We start from the raw sequence: 17,144 nt of genomic DNA on the forward strand, positions 1-17,144 counted from the left end.
GATATTAAACTTCAAATCCAATTATCCTTATAGTAGCGAAAAGAGTGCATCAAGAACCTCGCCTGATTTCCGTTAAGTGAGCCCTGAGATCTCTGTAAAACAATGGCTACCCTTCTTCTTTATCCATACTATCATCATCAATAGAACAAAGGCAAGGTTCTCCCCTAGGATTCTGCCCCTCCCCATAAGATTGTGCTCCCCCTAACAGCCAGATTTTGTTAGAAAATTAAAGGAGTCACTCAGGAAAAACAACATTAAGTATATGCCCAAAAATATCCTCTCCTTTCACATCAGGAAAACTGTATCATGGCATATGCAAGTTTCTGCAATCAAACATAAGGCAATAAAAAATAAATAAAAAAAAAAAAAAACTTGTTAAAAGATTTGGCAAACATTAGAGATTCAAGAAATGGAACTGAGTTATAGTAGCATGCTACGTAGTTATCAAAAAACATTCAAAAGAAACTAATAACTCCCAAAATACTTGCACTAGATTAGAATTTAAGCAAAAGAGAATACACAGAATTTTATTTAATTGGACCAATTCACAGAACCATAGGAAGTAATTACCATTCTATTTCTTCCTCCACCTTACAGAATAAACCTCTTCAAAGAGGAAATTGCCGGAGATTCAAATACTCATCTTTCTGCCATCTTCTCAATACTGCTCCCCCAAGTTGCTCTGAGATTGTATCTTGCATTTCTGTCTGTACAGTTGAATTTACTACAGGTTCTAATTTAGTACTTTGTTAGCTATATGTATATTGTTTTTATCATGTAATTTTAGACATACAAGTTGGTGCATTTCATCAAGTCTATACATAGAAAGGCAACCAAAGTTAATTACATAACATCATTTCATTTACATCTCATATTGTGAATGCCTTCACAACAAGTTGCCTATTCGTCATACTTCGAATAAGTAAAGCTTCCCCAAAGAGAAGACTATTGTTACTTATTCTCAATGGATACTACCACCCAGATGGCCATTTCAGAGCAATTTGGCCCTTCATTGGTGGGTGGGTAGATAACAGGTAGTATATGTATGTCTAATAAGTTTTCCGTAGTCTGAGGCTTTTAGCCACCTACCCACCCATCCACCTACTGATGAAGGGCCAAATAGCCTTGAAACAGCCATCTGGATGGTGGTATCCACAAGGAATAAGTAACATAGTTTTCTCTATTGGGAAAGTGTTACTTATTCGAAGTATAACGAATAGGCAACTCATGAAGACATTCACAATATGAGATGTAAATAAAATGATGCCATGTAATTAACTCCGGTTGGACTTACTACATACAGACTTGATGTACTGCACTAACTTATATGTCTAGTAAGTTTTCTGTAGTCTAGGGCTTTCAGCCCTAAATTTTTATCATGTAATTTGAGTTGCTGTTAGCAATTTTAGCAAAGGCATTTGACTCCATACAGCATAAGGCAATGTTTCGGGCACTGGAAAGACAAGGCATAGATACCCCATATATTATGATTTTGAAGAAAATATATGAGAGTGCTACCTCCTTTATTAGACTAGACAAAGACAGTAGGAAATTTAAAATCGAGAAAGGAGTTCGACAAGGAGACACAATATCTCCGAAGCTGTTTACTGCGGCCCTTGAGGAAACTTTCAGAAGATTAGACTGGTCGCAGAAAGGAGTCAATGTGAACGGAGAGTACCTAAACCATTTACGATTTGCAGATGACATTGTGGTCATAAGCCACGATCCCAAAGAATTAGACGAAAATCTTAATCAGTTATGCACAGTTAGTAAGGATTTTGGACTAAAGATGAATATGGCTAAAACAAAAGTAATGATCAACAAGTATGCCACAGAAAGGGAAATAATGATTGAAGGAGCAGTAATTGAAAAGGTGGAGTCATATACTTATCTGGGACAAGTTATTAGCTGTAATAATGATAAATGGCTGGAAGTCAAGAGAAGAATAAATTTTGGAATGATAGCATTCAGGAAATATAGTCACATACTGAAGAGCAATATCCCAGTTTGTGTGAAACGTAAAATAATGAACCAATGTATACTCCCCACCATGACTTACGGAAGTGAAACTTGGGCGCTCACCAAAAGAATGGAAGAGAAGCTGAGAACTACACAGCAAAGAATGGATCGAATTATATTGGGAATCAGACTGTTAGATAAGAAGAGAAACACATGGATTAGGCAGCAAACTCAAGTAAAGGACATTCTTATCAAAACTAAAGAACTAAAATGGTCTCGGGCAGGACACATAGCTCGAAGACATGATGATGTACTTTGATGGACTAAGAAAATAACAGAGTGGTACCCAAGAGGAGCTAGAAGAAAACTGGAAGACAAAGGCAGAGATGGAGAGATGAAATTCATGAGTTTTTAGGTAGTAAATGGATGGCCAATGCTCAAAACAGAAGGAACTGGAAAGTTGCTGGAGAGCCCTTCATCCTGCAGTGGATTGAAAATGGCTGATGATGATGAACTCAAATTACATAATAAAACTGCATATGAGATAGTAAAAACTATCTCATATGCAGCAAAGTGATTCTCTTTATTCAAAGTAATATCATCTTTCTATGAATTTTAAATATATTAGAATACTTTTCATTCATTTAGTAGCATTTTATTACATGTTCATAAATTGTTGGTCAAAGTGCTAGATTACCTGCAACTTTTTCACAGCATTCATCCTCATTTCGCATATCCTCTTCCATGTTCCAAAACCTAATATTCATCATATTAAAATTTTCATTTAGTCAAAAAAATACTGGAAGTGGTTGAAAACATATCTAATATTTACAAAAACATTAAATCTCTCAATATAAATTCTACTCGTTTTTTTTTAATTTTTGAACAATATTTATTCAACTATTTATATTTTATTAATAAAATAAAAAAAGAAAACCGCTGAAGACTTCATTAAAGAATTTTTTTCCCCTTCAACAAGTGGAAAACTTAATAAATTAAAACCTTTTTCACCAAATACAAAGTGCATTCAAATCTGAAAATGTAATTTTTTCATAATAAAAGGAATGAAGAGTGCCATTTTTTAATGTAGTGAATTTCATCAAGTCTATCAAGTGTCCCTTCATTTCCACACAATTTGAACAAATCTTTATCTATGCTGTGAAGGGAAAAGAAGCTGCTTTCAAGATTCTTCTTAACCTGACAGACAAGGAAACTTCCCTTTGTCAAAACAATGCACCTCTGCCATCAAATTGCTAGAGCACAGTAAACTACACTGATTGACAAAAACAGAACACATAGAAAACATGGTGTAAATTGTGCAGCTTACAATGAAGTGAGACAAAATTTGGTATGGTGGCGTACTGTAAAATAACAATGAAATGAAGAGACAGCGAGAAACAAGCCTGACAGTGGTAAACTATGCTCAATATAAGGGTGTCTATAAAATTCTGTGGAAACAAAATCCCATTCTTCCACCAGCACAGACCTCAGCTCACCAAGTGACCAAAGAGTTGGCTGTTGGCATGCAATGTCATGCCCAAGGGCATCCCACACATGTTCAATCAGATTTAAGTCTGGTGTTCATGGCCAGCACAATCACCAGATTTAAATCTATATGCAGTAGTGTTGTTGTGCATGAAAAGAAAATCTGTGCCAACTGCACCTCTAAAAAGTCGCACGTAGGGTTTGAGGATCTGTTCATGGCACCTCTGTGCAGTTACAGTTCCACTATAAAAACCATGAAGAGGGGTGCAGCCATTGACCGTTATTCCATTTCACATGAGAACACTGCCTCTACCATAAGTGTCCCTTTCTTTGATATTGGAGGGATGGTACCACATCTCTCGTTGTCTCCAGATGAAATAACATCTAGAATCTATTTGTAGGCTAAAACGGGACTCATCAGAGAACAGAACTGTACCACATCTGTCAGGGCTCCAAGTCACATGCTGATGGCATTAGTTTTGACCAGGTCTGTGGTGGTTTCGGGTTAATGGGATACAAACCACTGGCTTCCTTGCATAGAGTCCACTTGAATTGAGCCTTCTTAACACAATATGGTTGGAAATGTTTTCACCCGTGGCCAGAGCAACCTCAAAAGACAGTTAATGAGAGGACATCACAGGGTTCCTATCATGCTGTTAGAGCAAGACAGAGGTCTCTTCTGGCTGACATAGCCCTCAGGCAACCTTAGCCAGCCCATCTTGTAATGGTTCCTGTCTCCCGAAACTGCATCCATAGTGCTGAGACAACACTGCATGACACATTAAACCAACATGCCACCTTGCCTGCAACTGCCCGGCTTCAAGTCATCCAATGGCCAATCATCTCAAAGACTCATCTAAATAACAATGACTTGCCATGCTGAGTACTGGAGACGTGGCTATCCCACTGAGCAAGGCAAAAAATGGAAATGATGTGTTTCATACTTAAAAAAAAAAACACAACCTGTGTTTTTTTTTAAGCATGAATAATTTGCATAATGTGCAGCTCAATAAGGTAGTAGATCAATTTATATTAGATACTCAGAATTTGCATGCCAGGATGCCTATTATATCACATATTAGCATTCAGCAACACTGTTCACAACAAAATATTCATGACAAACATTTTGTTCTATTAATTTGTCAAGCAGCATATGTATGGCTGCTTGACAAAATTAATTACAGTTACTCCTAATTACCATGGAGAAAAGTATGCGAATGCAACATTCAAGTAGATCAATACTGTCAAGATGAATTTGCCAGGGAGACACTATAATGGAATGTTAGTTCACAGTGTCTGTAAATTTTGTTTATTCTATAGTTAGTCCATTTTGAGGAATTAAAAGACCCAAACTTCTGGAAATACAGTTGTTGACAGAGAACCTCAGTTGATCCATAGACCCGACAATAGACAAGACTTCTTAATGCACATAAATTTACCACAGCAAATTTCACTTGCTAAAAAGCAAGAAAGAGTTCTAAAGTACAGATATTATAAGGAAGATTGTGTACAAATTACAGTAAACCTTGATTTAACCAGATTACATTAAGTCTTGTCCATTAAATCCAACTGTCTGTTAAACTCAAAACAAGTATAAGTATATGTATTGCCAAAATTGCTAAAACATTATGACAAGTGCTATGCAATGAAATAAAAACATTAAACATTCTAATACTGTGCTGCATTTTATTGCACTTGAAAGCTGTGTGGAGTAGAAGAGCTTAAAATTTAAGCATTGAAATTTAAATTTATCAGAAATGATCAGGTTTTCTTTTGTCACACCCTTCTTATATGCCATTATGAAAAAGGAAATAGAGATGAAAAGTTTAGAACTATAGTACCTGATGGAAATTACAGAATGCTACTGTAATGGAAAAACCTTATACCACGATCATGGGCAATATTGAATGAAATTATAGCACTGTAAGCAAAGTTCATCTGAGAGCAAAATTTGTCTTTTCATGTGCATGTGTTTTGCTCTAAACTGGATCCTTCCTTCCTTCCCTCCCTCCCTATTGTATATGAATTTGGGCTTTATATTTTCTTCGCAGCAGGAGAAACTGTAAACACAAATTAGGTACAGTATTTCAACTAGTCACTTCAATGACATAAAAGGGAAAAAATGATTCATACAGTATCAATTTTTCTATCGAATTATCAGATACTGTATTGATAAATGAAATCCAAATCTATCTCCTCATCAGTTGCATTTATCGTTGTTGTATGTTTTACGGCGCAACGGCAGCTATAGGCCATTATGCGCAAAACAATGGTAGGAGGTAACAGGCTTTATTAAAGTGAGATATGTGCATTATGTGAGATTTAAGCATTATATTCTGTCATAGCATTTTATCCTTTTTAGGAAAGTGAAAACTGCATCAATGTCAGATCTGTCGTCTAATATTTGTTGCAAAGTAAGTGTGATTTGGGCTGCATAGTTTGATAAGAAGGTGGTTTGCCGTACTCCATTATAGAGAGGGCAGTCAACAATGATGTGCTGGACTGTGATTTGAGCATGGCAGTTCGGACAAGAAGGCGGGTCTGAGGAAGAGAGAAGATAAAGGTGAGTAAGGTGTGTATGTCCTATTCGTAATCTTGCAAGTGTGACTTCTTCCTTTCAGTTCGAGCGGAAACTAGATGGCCAAGACTGGAGTTTCGGTTTAATCCGAAGGAGTTTGTTGCCTTCTCAGTTTTGCCAGTAAATCGTACTTCGCTTTGTTATAAGACTTTTATAATCGGTGAAAGGAATTTTGAAAGAGTCATCAATTGGTTGCACAGTAGATTTGGCTGCATGGTCAGCACTCTCACTGCCAGGTATGCCAACATGGCTAGCGACCCAACAAAATTTTATTACTTTCGAGTTCTTTGCTGGATGAGCCAGCAAGTTTTGAATATTACCAAGTAGGTAGTTATGATGCTTTCTTGGTTGCTGTAAAGCGAGAAGGGCACTCAGAGAGTCGGTAAAAATAATACTATGGGTAATCTGCTGCAACTTTATAGTTTCTAGCGCCATTTGAATGGCATGAAGTTCAGCAGTAAAGATACTGCATTCTAAAGGTAACTGATTAGAGATTATAGATGATGGAAGAACAACAGCAGCACCAACATGGTGATCAGTTTTGGAACCGTCTGTGTATATCCTGGTATAAGATTCATATTTCTCAAGTAGAGATTTATGAAGCTGGTTTACATTCTGTGAAGAAAGAGTACTTTTCCCCCATTCTTGAAGGGACAGATCACAGGTGGCAGGGAAAAAACCCATGGAGCAGTCGTGAAACTAGTGGTGGCTATTTTAGAAAGGTCAAGCTGCCAATTGTCAAGTAGTGAGCAAAGACGTATGCCAGTGGGTCGATTTATTGATGGATAAACAGCATACAAGTTCTCCCAATCTGGTGTAAATAGATGTTTCCACGATGGATGCAGGGGTTGGCTTTTTATTTTGATAGCATAATTTAGCAGTAAAATTTGTCTTCGTAGAGAAAGTGGGGGATCGTGAGCTTCAGCGTACAGGCTCTGCACAGGAGACGTGCGGTAGGCTCCAAGAGCAATGCGAAGGCCACTATGGTAAATAGGGTCCAAAGCCCTCAAAATGCTAGGTCTAGCAGAGTTGTAAACTGGTGACGCATAGTCTGACCTTGATCTTACAATAGCATGATATAAATGAAGGAGTGTTTGACGGTCAGCACCCCATGTTGTAGCTGATAATACTCTCAAAATGTTTAATTTCTTGAAACAGGTGGTTCTAAGTTGTTTAATATGGTTAAGAAAGGTCAATTTTTTATCTAAAGTTAACCCAAGGAATCGAATGGTAGGCACAACAGGTATATCATGGCTCCACAGCTTTAGAACTGGGTCAGGGTGGAGATTACGTCTTCTACAGAAATGAACTGCAACAGTTTTTTCAGGTGATATGCGAAACCCATTATCTGTAGCCCACGTTGCAATCTTATTAAGGGCTCCTTGCAGTTGTCTCTCAATCATTCTCATGTTCTGTGAGTGACAAGATATACTAACATCATCTGCATATAAAGTAGTAAATACAGTGGCCAGAATGACCTTGGTAATTGAGTTGATTTTCATAATGAATAGGGTGGCACTTAAAACTGAACCCTGTGGAACACCTTCTTCTTGGATGAATTTTCGGGAAAGAGTGGATTGAATACGGACCTGGAAGGATCGCTGCTTCAAAAAGTTTTGTATGAATCTTGGCATATTACCCCTGAAGCCTAATGCATATAGATCACGGAGAATTCCGTATCACCAAGCTGTGTCAAAAGCTTTCTCAATGTCTAAATAAACTGTAGTCAAATGTTCCTTCCTTAAGAAGGCACTGCGAATCTGGTTTTCCATTTGTATCAAGAGGTCTAAAGTTGATCTACCTGTATGAAATCCACACTGCGATGAACTGATGAGGTTGTATTTGCTCAGCACCCAGGTGAGACGAGAGTTTACCATTTTTCCCATTATTTTTCCCATACAGTTGGTGAGGGCAATAGGTCGATAGTGACGTGGGTTGATTGGATCCTTGCCAGGTTTTAATAATGCTATGACATACGAGTGTCGCCAGTTATCAGGGAAAGTATTTTCTGTGAAAACCCGGTTATATAGCTGGAGTAAGACATGAAGTGACTTTTCGCTCAGCTCTTTCAACGTGACATGGTGAATTCCGTCAGGTCCAGCAGCACTGTGTTTCGAGCTGTTAAGAGCAAGCCGTAGTTCAATGATGGTAAAGGGACAGTTGTACATTTGATGGTGGTCTGTGTTAAAATTTAGGGTCTGCTTTTCAACAAGGGACTTTAATTTCTGCAAGTTTGGCGAGTACAAGGATACGCAGAGGTTTCAGCAAAGGATTCTCCGAGAGTGTTAGCTATGTCTTGAGGTAGTGAAACATCATTGCCGTTTATATTCAGTATTGATAGATGCAAAGGAGGATATTTATTATACATTTTTCTAATTTTTTTCCAGATGGTTTGTGTTTTAGTGGACTGTGTAATAGTTGAAGCAAAGCGTTTCCATGACTCTCTTTTACTTGCACGCTGAATGCGTCTAGCATTGACTCTAGCTTTCTTAAAGTGTACTAGATTAGCAGCAGTAGGGATTTCGCGAAATTTATTCCAGGCTTTATTTTTCTCTTGTTTAGCTTGATTGCATTCATTGTTCCACCGGGGTTTTGATCTTATTCTATGACTTGTGGACACTCTTGGTATTGCTGCTTCGGTGGCCAGCAATATTTGATTTGTTACATAATCAACTGCATTATTTATTGACACATTTGAAACAGCTGTTTTTTTCCAGGATGGCTAGTTGCCTATATTTTACCCAATCAGCTTTGGCAAAGTTCCATTTGGCAGTTTCATTATGACAAGGTGGTGAATTTGATTCTACGTGACAGACTATTGGATAATGGTCACTACCCAGTAGACTGTCATGAACAGACCAATCAAACAGCGGAAAAAGGACTGGTGAGCATATGGAAAGATCAATTGCTGAGCTTGACTCAGAAGGTAGATGAAAATAAGTGGGTAAACCAGTATTCAGTAGTGTCAGATTAAATTTATCTAAAAGCTTTTCTAGTATTTTTCCTCGTTTATCGTGTATTCTATCGCCCCATAGAGGATTATATGTGTTAAAATCTCCCATGATGCAAAAGGGAGGAGGGAGCTGAGATACTACAGTTTCAGGATCAGTGTAAGAAATGTCTTGGTTAGAGGAAAGATATAGGGAGACAATGGTAAAAGAAAAACGAAAGGATATTCGAGCAGCTACTGCTTCTAGATTTGTTTGTAACATTAATGGTCGGGAAGGGATATTGGAGCTGACTACAAGTGCAACCCCTCCATGAGCCAAATTGCTTACATGAGAAACTCGATCTTTTCTTAACATGATGTTTAAGTGAGGTAGCAACAGAAGCTGTTAAGTTAGTTTCTTGGAGGCAGAAGGTAACTGGGTTATACTGGAGAAGGAGATCCCGAATGGCATCAAGGTTGCTGTGATACCCTCTACAATTCCATTGAAGAAAACTGGGCATCATTTGGGTGAAGTGTGGTCCTTGGTTTCTGTCCGAGGTACTGTTGGCTTATGGTGACCAGATTTTCTTTTCGGGAAGTACGGTCTTCCTGTTTCCATCTCTTCTTCTGGGAAGAGATCAAGAATGGAGTCTTCGCGGTCAGTGTTTCCTTCCATTTCTATCGAATCAGATTTAGTAATATCACCAGTTTTTGAGTACATTGGGTTATTGGTAGAATGCGGAACAGTGATTGGTGTGTTAACAGCCTTGTTTGATTTATATGGTTTACCAGAAAGGGGCACAGCTTCCAAAATTGACCGAGCCCAATCTGACATTGATCTGTCTGGGGGAAACGTTCCTCAGTTTGAGTACCAGTCGTTATTGTTCTTTGCACAGTACTGGTTACCGCAGTTGGCTTTTGTACTACTTCAGAGAAGCTGGACCGAGTGTTAAATTGAGCCTGTACAGATTTTTTAGCTTCTTGGTAAGAGATGTTTTTTTCGGCTTTGACCCATTGAATGTTTTTTTCCTTTTTCCAAAGGGGACAATCTCTGGAGTAGGTAGTATGTGGACCATTACAATTTGAGCATTTGTGCTGTTCTGCTTTGCAGTCGGAGTGATTGTGCTCGCGTGAACCGCAATTGGCTCAGGTGGCTGAACCTCTACACACGTTTTGGGAATGCCCAAATTTTTGGCATTTAAAACAGCGTGTAGGGTTAGGAATGTACAATTTTATTTGACAATTCAGATAACCTGCTTTGATGGATGTTGGAGGTTTGGGACTATCAAATGTTAGTATTATATTCTGAGTTGGAACTAGAGCATTGTCTCGTTTTGTGTATATGCGCTTTACATGCACAATTCCCTGGTCTTGCAATTCATTTTTCAACTCTTCTTCTTCTGAGAGATTTATGAGATCCCACTCAGCTATCACACCCCTGGAGGTGTTTAGAGTAGCATAAGGGGAGACAGTAATCGATAATCCTCCAAAGGATGTTAGTTTTTGGAGCCGTTGTGATTGCCGTTCATCTGAGACCTCAACGAGCAAGTCGCCCGATCTCAGACACTTAGTTGTTTTCGGAGATCCTATTAGATTTTCTAGGTATTTCTGAATTTTAAAAGGCGAGAGACTACCAAGAGACTGTTCTTGAGTCGAATGCAATACAAGGTGCATTGGATGCCTTCTTTGTACACTGTCAGTTTTTTGACGTTTAGCACTGCATGAGTTAGAGTCTTCTATCTCATAAGCAGCCATATTAGGATCCCTATGTCCTGTAGGAGAAATCATTTTGCTCCTTTTAGCCCCGGAGAGATAGCTTTTCTTTCCGGGTTACCGGCCTCACCGCGGGGAGGCAGGAGCAGTGCCACAAGGGTAACCAAGTGGCTGAGTTAGTTTGGTTAGTAAGATTAACAAGAAACAGAAAGGTGAATTTCCTTCCTGGAACTCTGCCTACTTTTTGTAGTGCAAAAGTTTCTCAATACAAATAAATAAAGAAAATCGTGTTTAAATCCTAAAGAAAACTATTTGCTTTGCACACACAATATATAGATCGCTTGGCTACACTAATAATCGCTTGGCACCTGGGGCCGCATTTATTGTTAATGAAAATATTTTAACTGATGATAAATATCATCGGAGGCAGTTACGTAATGGGATCTCATACAGATAAAAAGCTTGGTTGGTGAATGCTGTCTGTTATTTCCAAAGTCCATTAAATTGAAGGTTTCCTGTATTAAAATAATATCATATCAAGGGAGCCCCCATTATATTAAAACATCCTGTAGTATGCAAAACAAATAAATAATAAAATTCATTAAAAGTACATTAACCTGTAAAGGGAAGTTTGAGAAAACACTGGGAAATTAGTGACTTCTGACCAACTGTTCAGTTGGCGAGTTAAAGTTCCGACAGAGACAATATTTTCTAATCCTTCCTTTATCACAGGATGATTTTTTTAAAAATTCTAACTTTAAACTCTTTCCAATTTAATCTCCAGTCCTCTGCCACCTCTCCTCTTGGTTGATCTGTGGCATCACTCAATACTATGGAATCTCTTATTATGACACAATTTTGCAATTTAATTCTAGAAAAGTTGATGTGCAATAAATATTCTAATCACTGTCTGCTCAATATGGTGAAGAATGTCAATTTTTTTTTGCCACAGTTACCAGTTGTTTGTTTGTTTGTTATTTGGTTTTTAGAAGCATTAGCAACTAAGGCCATATTGCTCCGGGGATATGCGGAGGTCATTTCCTGACCTTTCCGCATCCTCTGTATTTGGTGGGAATGGGCTCGAACCCCGGTCTAATCAAGAAGCGTGTGCTACGCACTGCTGCTCCTGCCCACCTGACTACGGAGGCGCTGCAGTTACAGTGCTTACATTATCTTTAAGAACATATTAGGGTGAAAAATACACAACCTGATAAATGAACTTTTAAAAAATTATAAAAATTTATGGACACATTATATAAAACTCTTCTTTTTTTTAATATAAAATAACAAACTGTAAATTCTTGAATTTTTTGAGGAATTTCAGAAAGCACCATAAAAAGTCATATTTACTTGCTGAGACCACCTTGTCTCCTCTGTTGGTTTGGTTATGCATTTTAAAAAAGTAAAAAAATAATAATAATAATAAATACATATATATTATTATTATTATTACTAGCTGCACAGTGCAAGGATGCCTGAGGCTTATATTGCACCAGCCAAAAACTTTCTGAGCTATCCTGAGAGAGAGAGAAGAAGGGTTTGCCCTTCACCAAGAAAGAGAAGAATGATGATATCCAGCTCAGGACCCTGGGTGTGCCAAGCCAATACTCACCAAATGTGAGCCCCTATATATACAAGGTGTCTCAAAAATACGCGGCATAACTTCAGGAATGAGTTCCTCATACGTAGACAATAAAAATATTTTATATCAACATAGTTCCAGAAATGCTTGGTTCCCGAGTTATTAACCGGAATGTCTTATCTCCCGCAGGTGATTTCCTTATTCACAAGGTACTGACAGAATCTGGTGGTTTCCCATTCTGATCATGTACTCAAATCAGGAGTAAGCGGATATGCACTTTATGTACGGTTTGGAGGATGGCAATGCTCTGGAGGCTCGTCATTTGTACCACGAAAAGTTTCCAGAACGAAGATGTCCAGACAGGAAAACGTTTGAAGGTATCCATTGCCGCCTTTGTGAACACTTCATGCTTCCGACAGAGGACGACCAAGATCTATGACTCCTGAAGTAGAGGAGGAGATTTTGGATGTTGTGCATGCCACTCCCGGAATCAGCACACACAGAATAGCAATGCAACTGGCTGTTCAATGTTCGACTATTTGGAGAGTGTTGCGAGAACACCAACTATATCCTTACCATCTGCAACGGGTACAGGCCTTGTCACCAGCAGATTACCCTGTGCGAGTAATGTTCTGCCAGTGGTTCTTGCAGCAGTGTGGTACAACTCCTCACTTTTCTGCCTTAGTGATATTCACATATGAAGCACAGTTCACACGAGACGGAATCCAAAACTTTCACAATCAGCATGTATGGGCTGAGGAAAACCCACATGCAATTCTTCCATCACATCACCAACAGCGGTTCAGCCTCAATATCTGGGTGAATGTTTTTGGTGATAAGTTATTTGGGCCCCATGTACTTCCAAACAAACTCACAGGGCAGGCATACAGAAACTTTCTGGAAAACAACATGCCTGATTTCTTGGACGACACGCCACTGATCATTCATCAACAAGCACACTTCATGTACGATGGCGCTCCTGCACATTTCAGCCACTTAGCCCGCAATACCTGAATCGAAGGTTTCCTGGTCGGTGAATAGGTAGAGGTGGACCAACTGCCTGGCCTCCACGCTCACTGATTTAAACCCCCTAGATTTCTTCTTGTGGGGCCATTTAAAGTGGTGTATTCGACTCCGGTAGCTGATGTGGAAACTCTCCACAATCGAACTGTGGCAGGTTGTGAGTTAATACGAAACATGCCAGGAATTTGGCATCGTCTTCGTGAGTCGTCGATATGAGGCCTGTATTCAGGCAGAAGGTGGACATTTTGAACAATTACTATAAGGTGATGTGAACAGTTAAGTGTCATAGGCAGACTTTCAAAACTCGGAAACCAAGCATTTCCGGAACTATGTTAATATAAAATATTTTTATTGTCTACATATGAGGAACTCATTCCTGAAGTTATGCCGTGTATTTTTGAGACACCCTGTATATATATATATATAATAATAATAATAGGTTGCAATGATAAAACGGAACAGCTAATAATAATATATAATAATGGATTATGGATCCTGGACACTGCTAGTAGCAGCAGAAGTGCCCAGCAACCATAATGAAATGTAAATAGATTAAATAAGTGTATATGTAGGAGTGCTGACCTGCAGTGGCACGTTATCCTATAGGCAAAAAAAGACATCTGCCTAGGGCCCTGATCAGAGGGGGGGCCCAAAATCACTGTTTCAAAAACTCACTGCTGTTTTATACTAATATTTTTAAATGATTTTTATCAGGAACTGAACTTTCTATCCGCCAAGGTCAATGAACTTTACTTGAAGATTAATTTGAAAATTATGTTTTTTTTTTTGATGTTATCCTATATGATGATTTTGATGAAATTTTATATTTAGTTCTTCCTTAAATAGTTGAGTTAAATTAAAAAATAAAGACTGCTTTATATGTAACCGGCGCTGCTGGTGCCTTTATGCTTAAGGCAGTACAGTAGCAGGGAGAAAGTTGATTGATTGATTGATTTAGTTTTTAATGGTGCATTGGCAGGGAGAAAGTAGACACGATCTTATCAAACAGTCTTCAGTGGATGACCAAGCAGAAATGAGGTGCAGAAGAATAATTCAGCAGTTTTTGATTTTAATGAGTGTATGAAACCTAAATGAACGAGTGTAAGAAACATAAAACACGAGTGAAAACATTAAATATTGAGTGACTGAAGAACACTGAGAGCTGAACTAAGTTCAGCTCTCAGTGTTCTTCAGTTCTACTAACATGATTTGCACAGAGTAACAAGTTTACAAAGCTTAAAAAAAAAGGAATGAAGAGAAGAATCTGAAAATTTGTTTTTTTATATGATTGAAAATTTCAGTAAAGGGGGAAAATGTTTCACCATAATAATGTAAAAAACCACACAATTCCAGCTATCGGTATTTTCTCAAATGCAATAACATCAAGTTTACTACCAGTTTATTATTGCTTGCAGTAACAGAAAAGTCCAATAAAACGGAAAGTGCAAATTGTTTTTATTTTTTTATAGTTGTGACCTCCAGAAATGTGCTTTAGAAAAATATCACAAAGCCGTTCGAAACTGGTTCTTATAACAGAAAATATGATAACAATGAAAGTGTAGTTCATTTTAATGATTTAAATTGGTAGCTAATACAATTTACACTACGAAAACTACCAAAAAAACGTGTTATTGAGTTCAATATTTTAATGATACAATAGTAACAGATTAATATCATAAAGCAAGGTACACTGTATTGAATAGCTACATGTGTAATTTGAAATGCGGTATTTATGAATGTTTAATGTTAATTTTTTTCAATTCATGTTCATATTTTCGATTTTGTTGATACTCGATTTAAAAAAAACCTTGTAAACCAGGGAACTCGTAAAGTGGGAACTGCCTGTGTGTGTGTGTTGTTATTATTATTTGGTTTTTTAGGAGCATTAGCAACTAAGGCCATATTGCTCTGGGGATATGCGGTGGTCATTCCCTGACCTTTCTGCATCCTCTGTATTTGGTGGTCACGGGTTCGAACTCCGAAGAAGCGTGTGCTACGCACTGCTGCTCCTGCCCACCTGACTATGGAGGTACCATATATATATATATATATAAGTAAATGCAACTCAAGAAGCATATAAATAGATTAAAAATATATAAAAACTAAATATTTTTTATCAATGCCATCTCATCATGAAACACAAGGCCTTGGTGAAAAAAAAAAAGATATGGCATTTCAAAATTCCTAAATCTATCTATACTATGAAAATTTCAAAATTTTCATCCATTAATCATTGGGAAGTAAAAAGGAGAAAACTGACACACACCAATACATATATATCCCAATGTAACACCTTCCTGATGAAAACTTGAAACAAAGATATCCATCAAAAGGGCACCATATTGGATTATATATTTTTCAGTTTTCCTTCTTTTGATTTTGCTGTAGGTACTTTGAGATTGCCATGGCATCTTGCAAGCTTCTTATCATGGTATCTTTTCTGAGCTTCTTAATCCAGTCCAATGGCAAGATTAAGGTGTTATTGGAATTGCTATTCTTTTGTTCACCAAGGTCTTGTTGCTAACAAGATTAGGTAACCACAATGCCATTTTTATATTTGTTTCATATTTAGTTTTTGGTTTTTTGAATGTCCTATTTACAAATTTTCACACTTTTTTTGGAGATACAGCTAAGGAAACAAGATAGTCTCAACAAACAAACCTGATTTCTGACATTTCTTAGACATTTCAAAATTAAGGAAAGCAGAAATGTGTAATACATATGTCTGTAATTCATATGTAAAAAACATTAATAACTTGGTTACATTACTGTAATGCTAATTACAAAAAGAATGTTTTATGTTGTTCATTGTGCTGATAAAAAAGCAACAGGTAAGTAAAAAATAAGTAATAAGTTAAAACAAAAATTCACTCAGTTGCTTTGGTAAAATCAAAGAAAAGTAGTCTTACTGTTAAGCAGGTCTTTAGCCCCTGGATTAATTGATACAACTCTGTTACTATAATTTTCGGGAAGTTCAAAATGTTTTCGAGGTGGTTCAGTTTCTAAGAGTAAAATTTTTTTCCCAGACAAAACAGATGATTGTCCTAAAGTAATTTTAAAAAAACAAAAAAATGTAAATTATGTTAAACTTTTGTAATGTAAAATAATATATTGAATTAAAGAAATACTAGTTCACAATTTAGTTTTAGAATTTAGTATTAGCCATATGATGCAAGGAAGCCCTAGGCTTTTGCTATATCAGCCAAAAATAATAATATTAAATAAAAAAACAAAAGAATCGATTAAAAATAAGAATACTAACAGATGGATAATAAACTACCTATTTCACTCCCTCCTTACAAAAATGTCCAGCTAACCACAAGCTGTCACTCTCAACTGCCCATCGTGATAATTTATTGAGGTAATTAATAACTTGCTGGATAAAACAAAACTTATTGCAATCCAGACCTTTTCCCCCATAATTTGAATTTATGGCATTCATATTATGGAAATTATGGAATTTGTTTTATTTTATTTTTATTTAATTTTTATTTTTATTATTTTATTTTATTTTTTATATTATTTATTTTATTTTATTTATATGCTGGTTTGTGTTAAAAGTAATACTTTAACAAAAACTACCTAATAGCTATATAAAAAAAAAAAAAAAAAACTAGAAAACAAAAGTTTTTTTGTAAAGCACATTTTAAATGTGACCCCAATTCACAAAGGACGATCAAAGGGCAACACAAGAAATTATAGATCTGTTAGTTTAACTTCTGTTCCAGGGAAATTAATGGAGGCACTGGTTAAAGAAGCACTGCAGGATCATCTAGACAAGACTTCAGTTATATCTCGGAACACAGCATGATTTTTTTTAAGGGGAAGTCTTGTCTGACCAATGTGATTGGATACTATGATGTGGTCACAAAGGA

General features: G+C 37.1%; 1 protein-coding gene across 3 annotated transcripts in view; it reads right to left on the reverse strand.

Moving 5' to 3' along the window:
* Nucleotides 1–17,144, reverse strand: part of Coq6 (ubiquinone biosynthesis protein COQ6, mitochondrial) — a 143,468-nt gene that overhangs the window by 105,505 nt on the left and 20,819 nt on the right. For all 3 annotated transcript variants that reach the window (XM_090375600.1, XM_090375597.1, XM_090375598.1), the window contains exons 2-3: nucleotides 16,179–16,313; nucleotides 2,657–2,715 (exon numbers count right to left, since the gene is read on the reverse strand). In XM_090375600.1, the coding sequence (XP_090231726.1) occupies nucleotides 2,657–2,686 (30 nt within the window). In that variant the 5' untranslated portion in view covers nucleotides 2,687–2,715; nucleotides 16,179–16,313. The remainder of the gene's footprint in view (nucleotides 1–2,656; nucleotides 2,716–16,178; nucleotides 16,314–17,144) is intronic.

The sequence above is a fragment of the Mastigoproctus giganteus genome, chromosome 6 (assembly GCF_048544385.1).
Source record: "Mastigoproctus giganteus isolate SK-2022 chromosome 6, ASM4854438v1, whole genome shotgun sequence".
Classification (NCBI taxonomy): Eukaryota; Metazoa; Arthropoda; class Arachnida; order Uropygi; family Thelyphonidae; genus Mastigoproctus; species Mastigoproctus giganteus.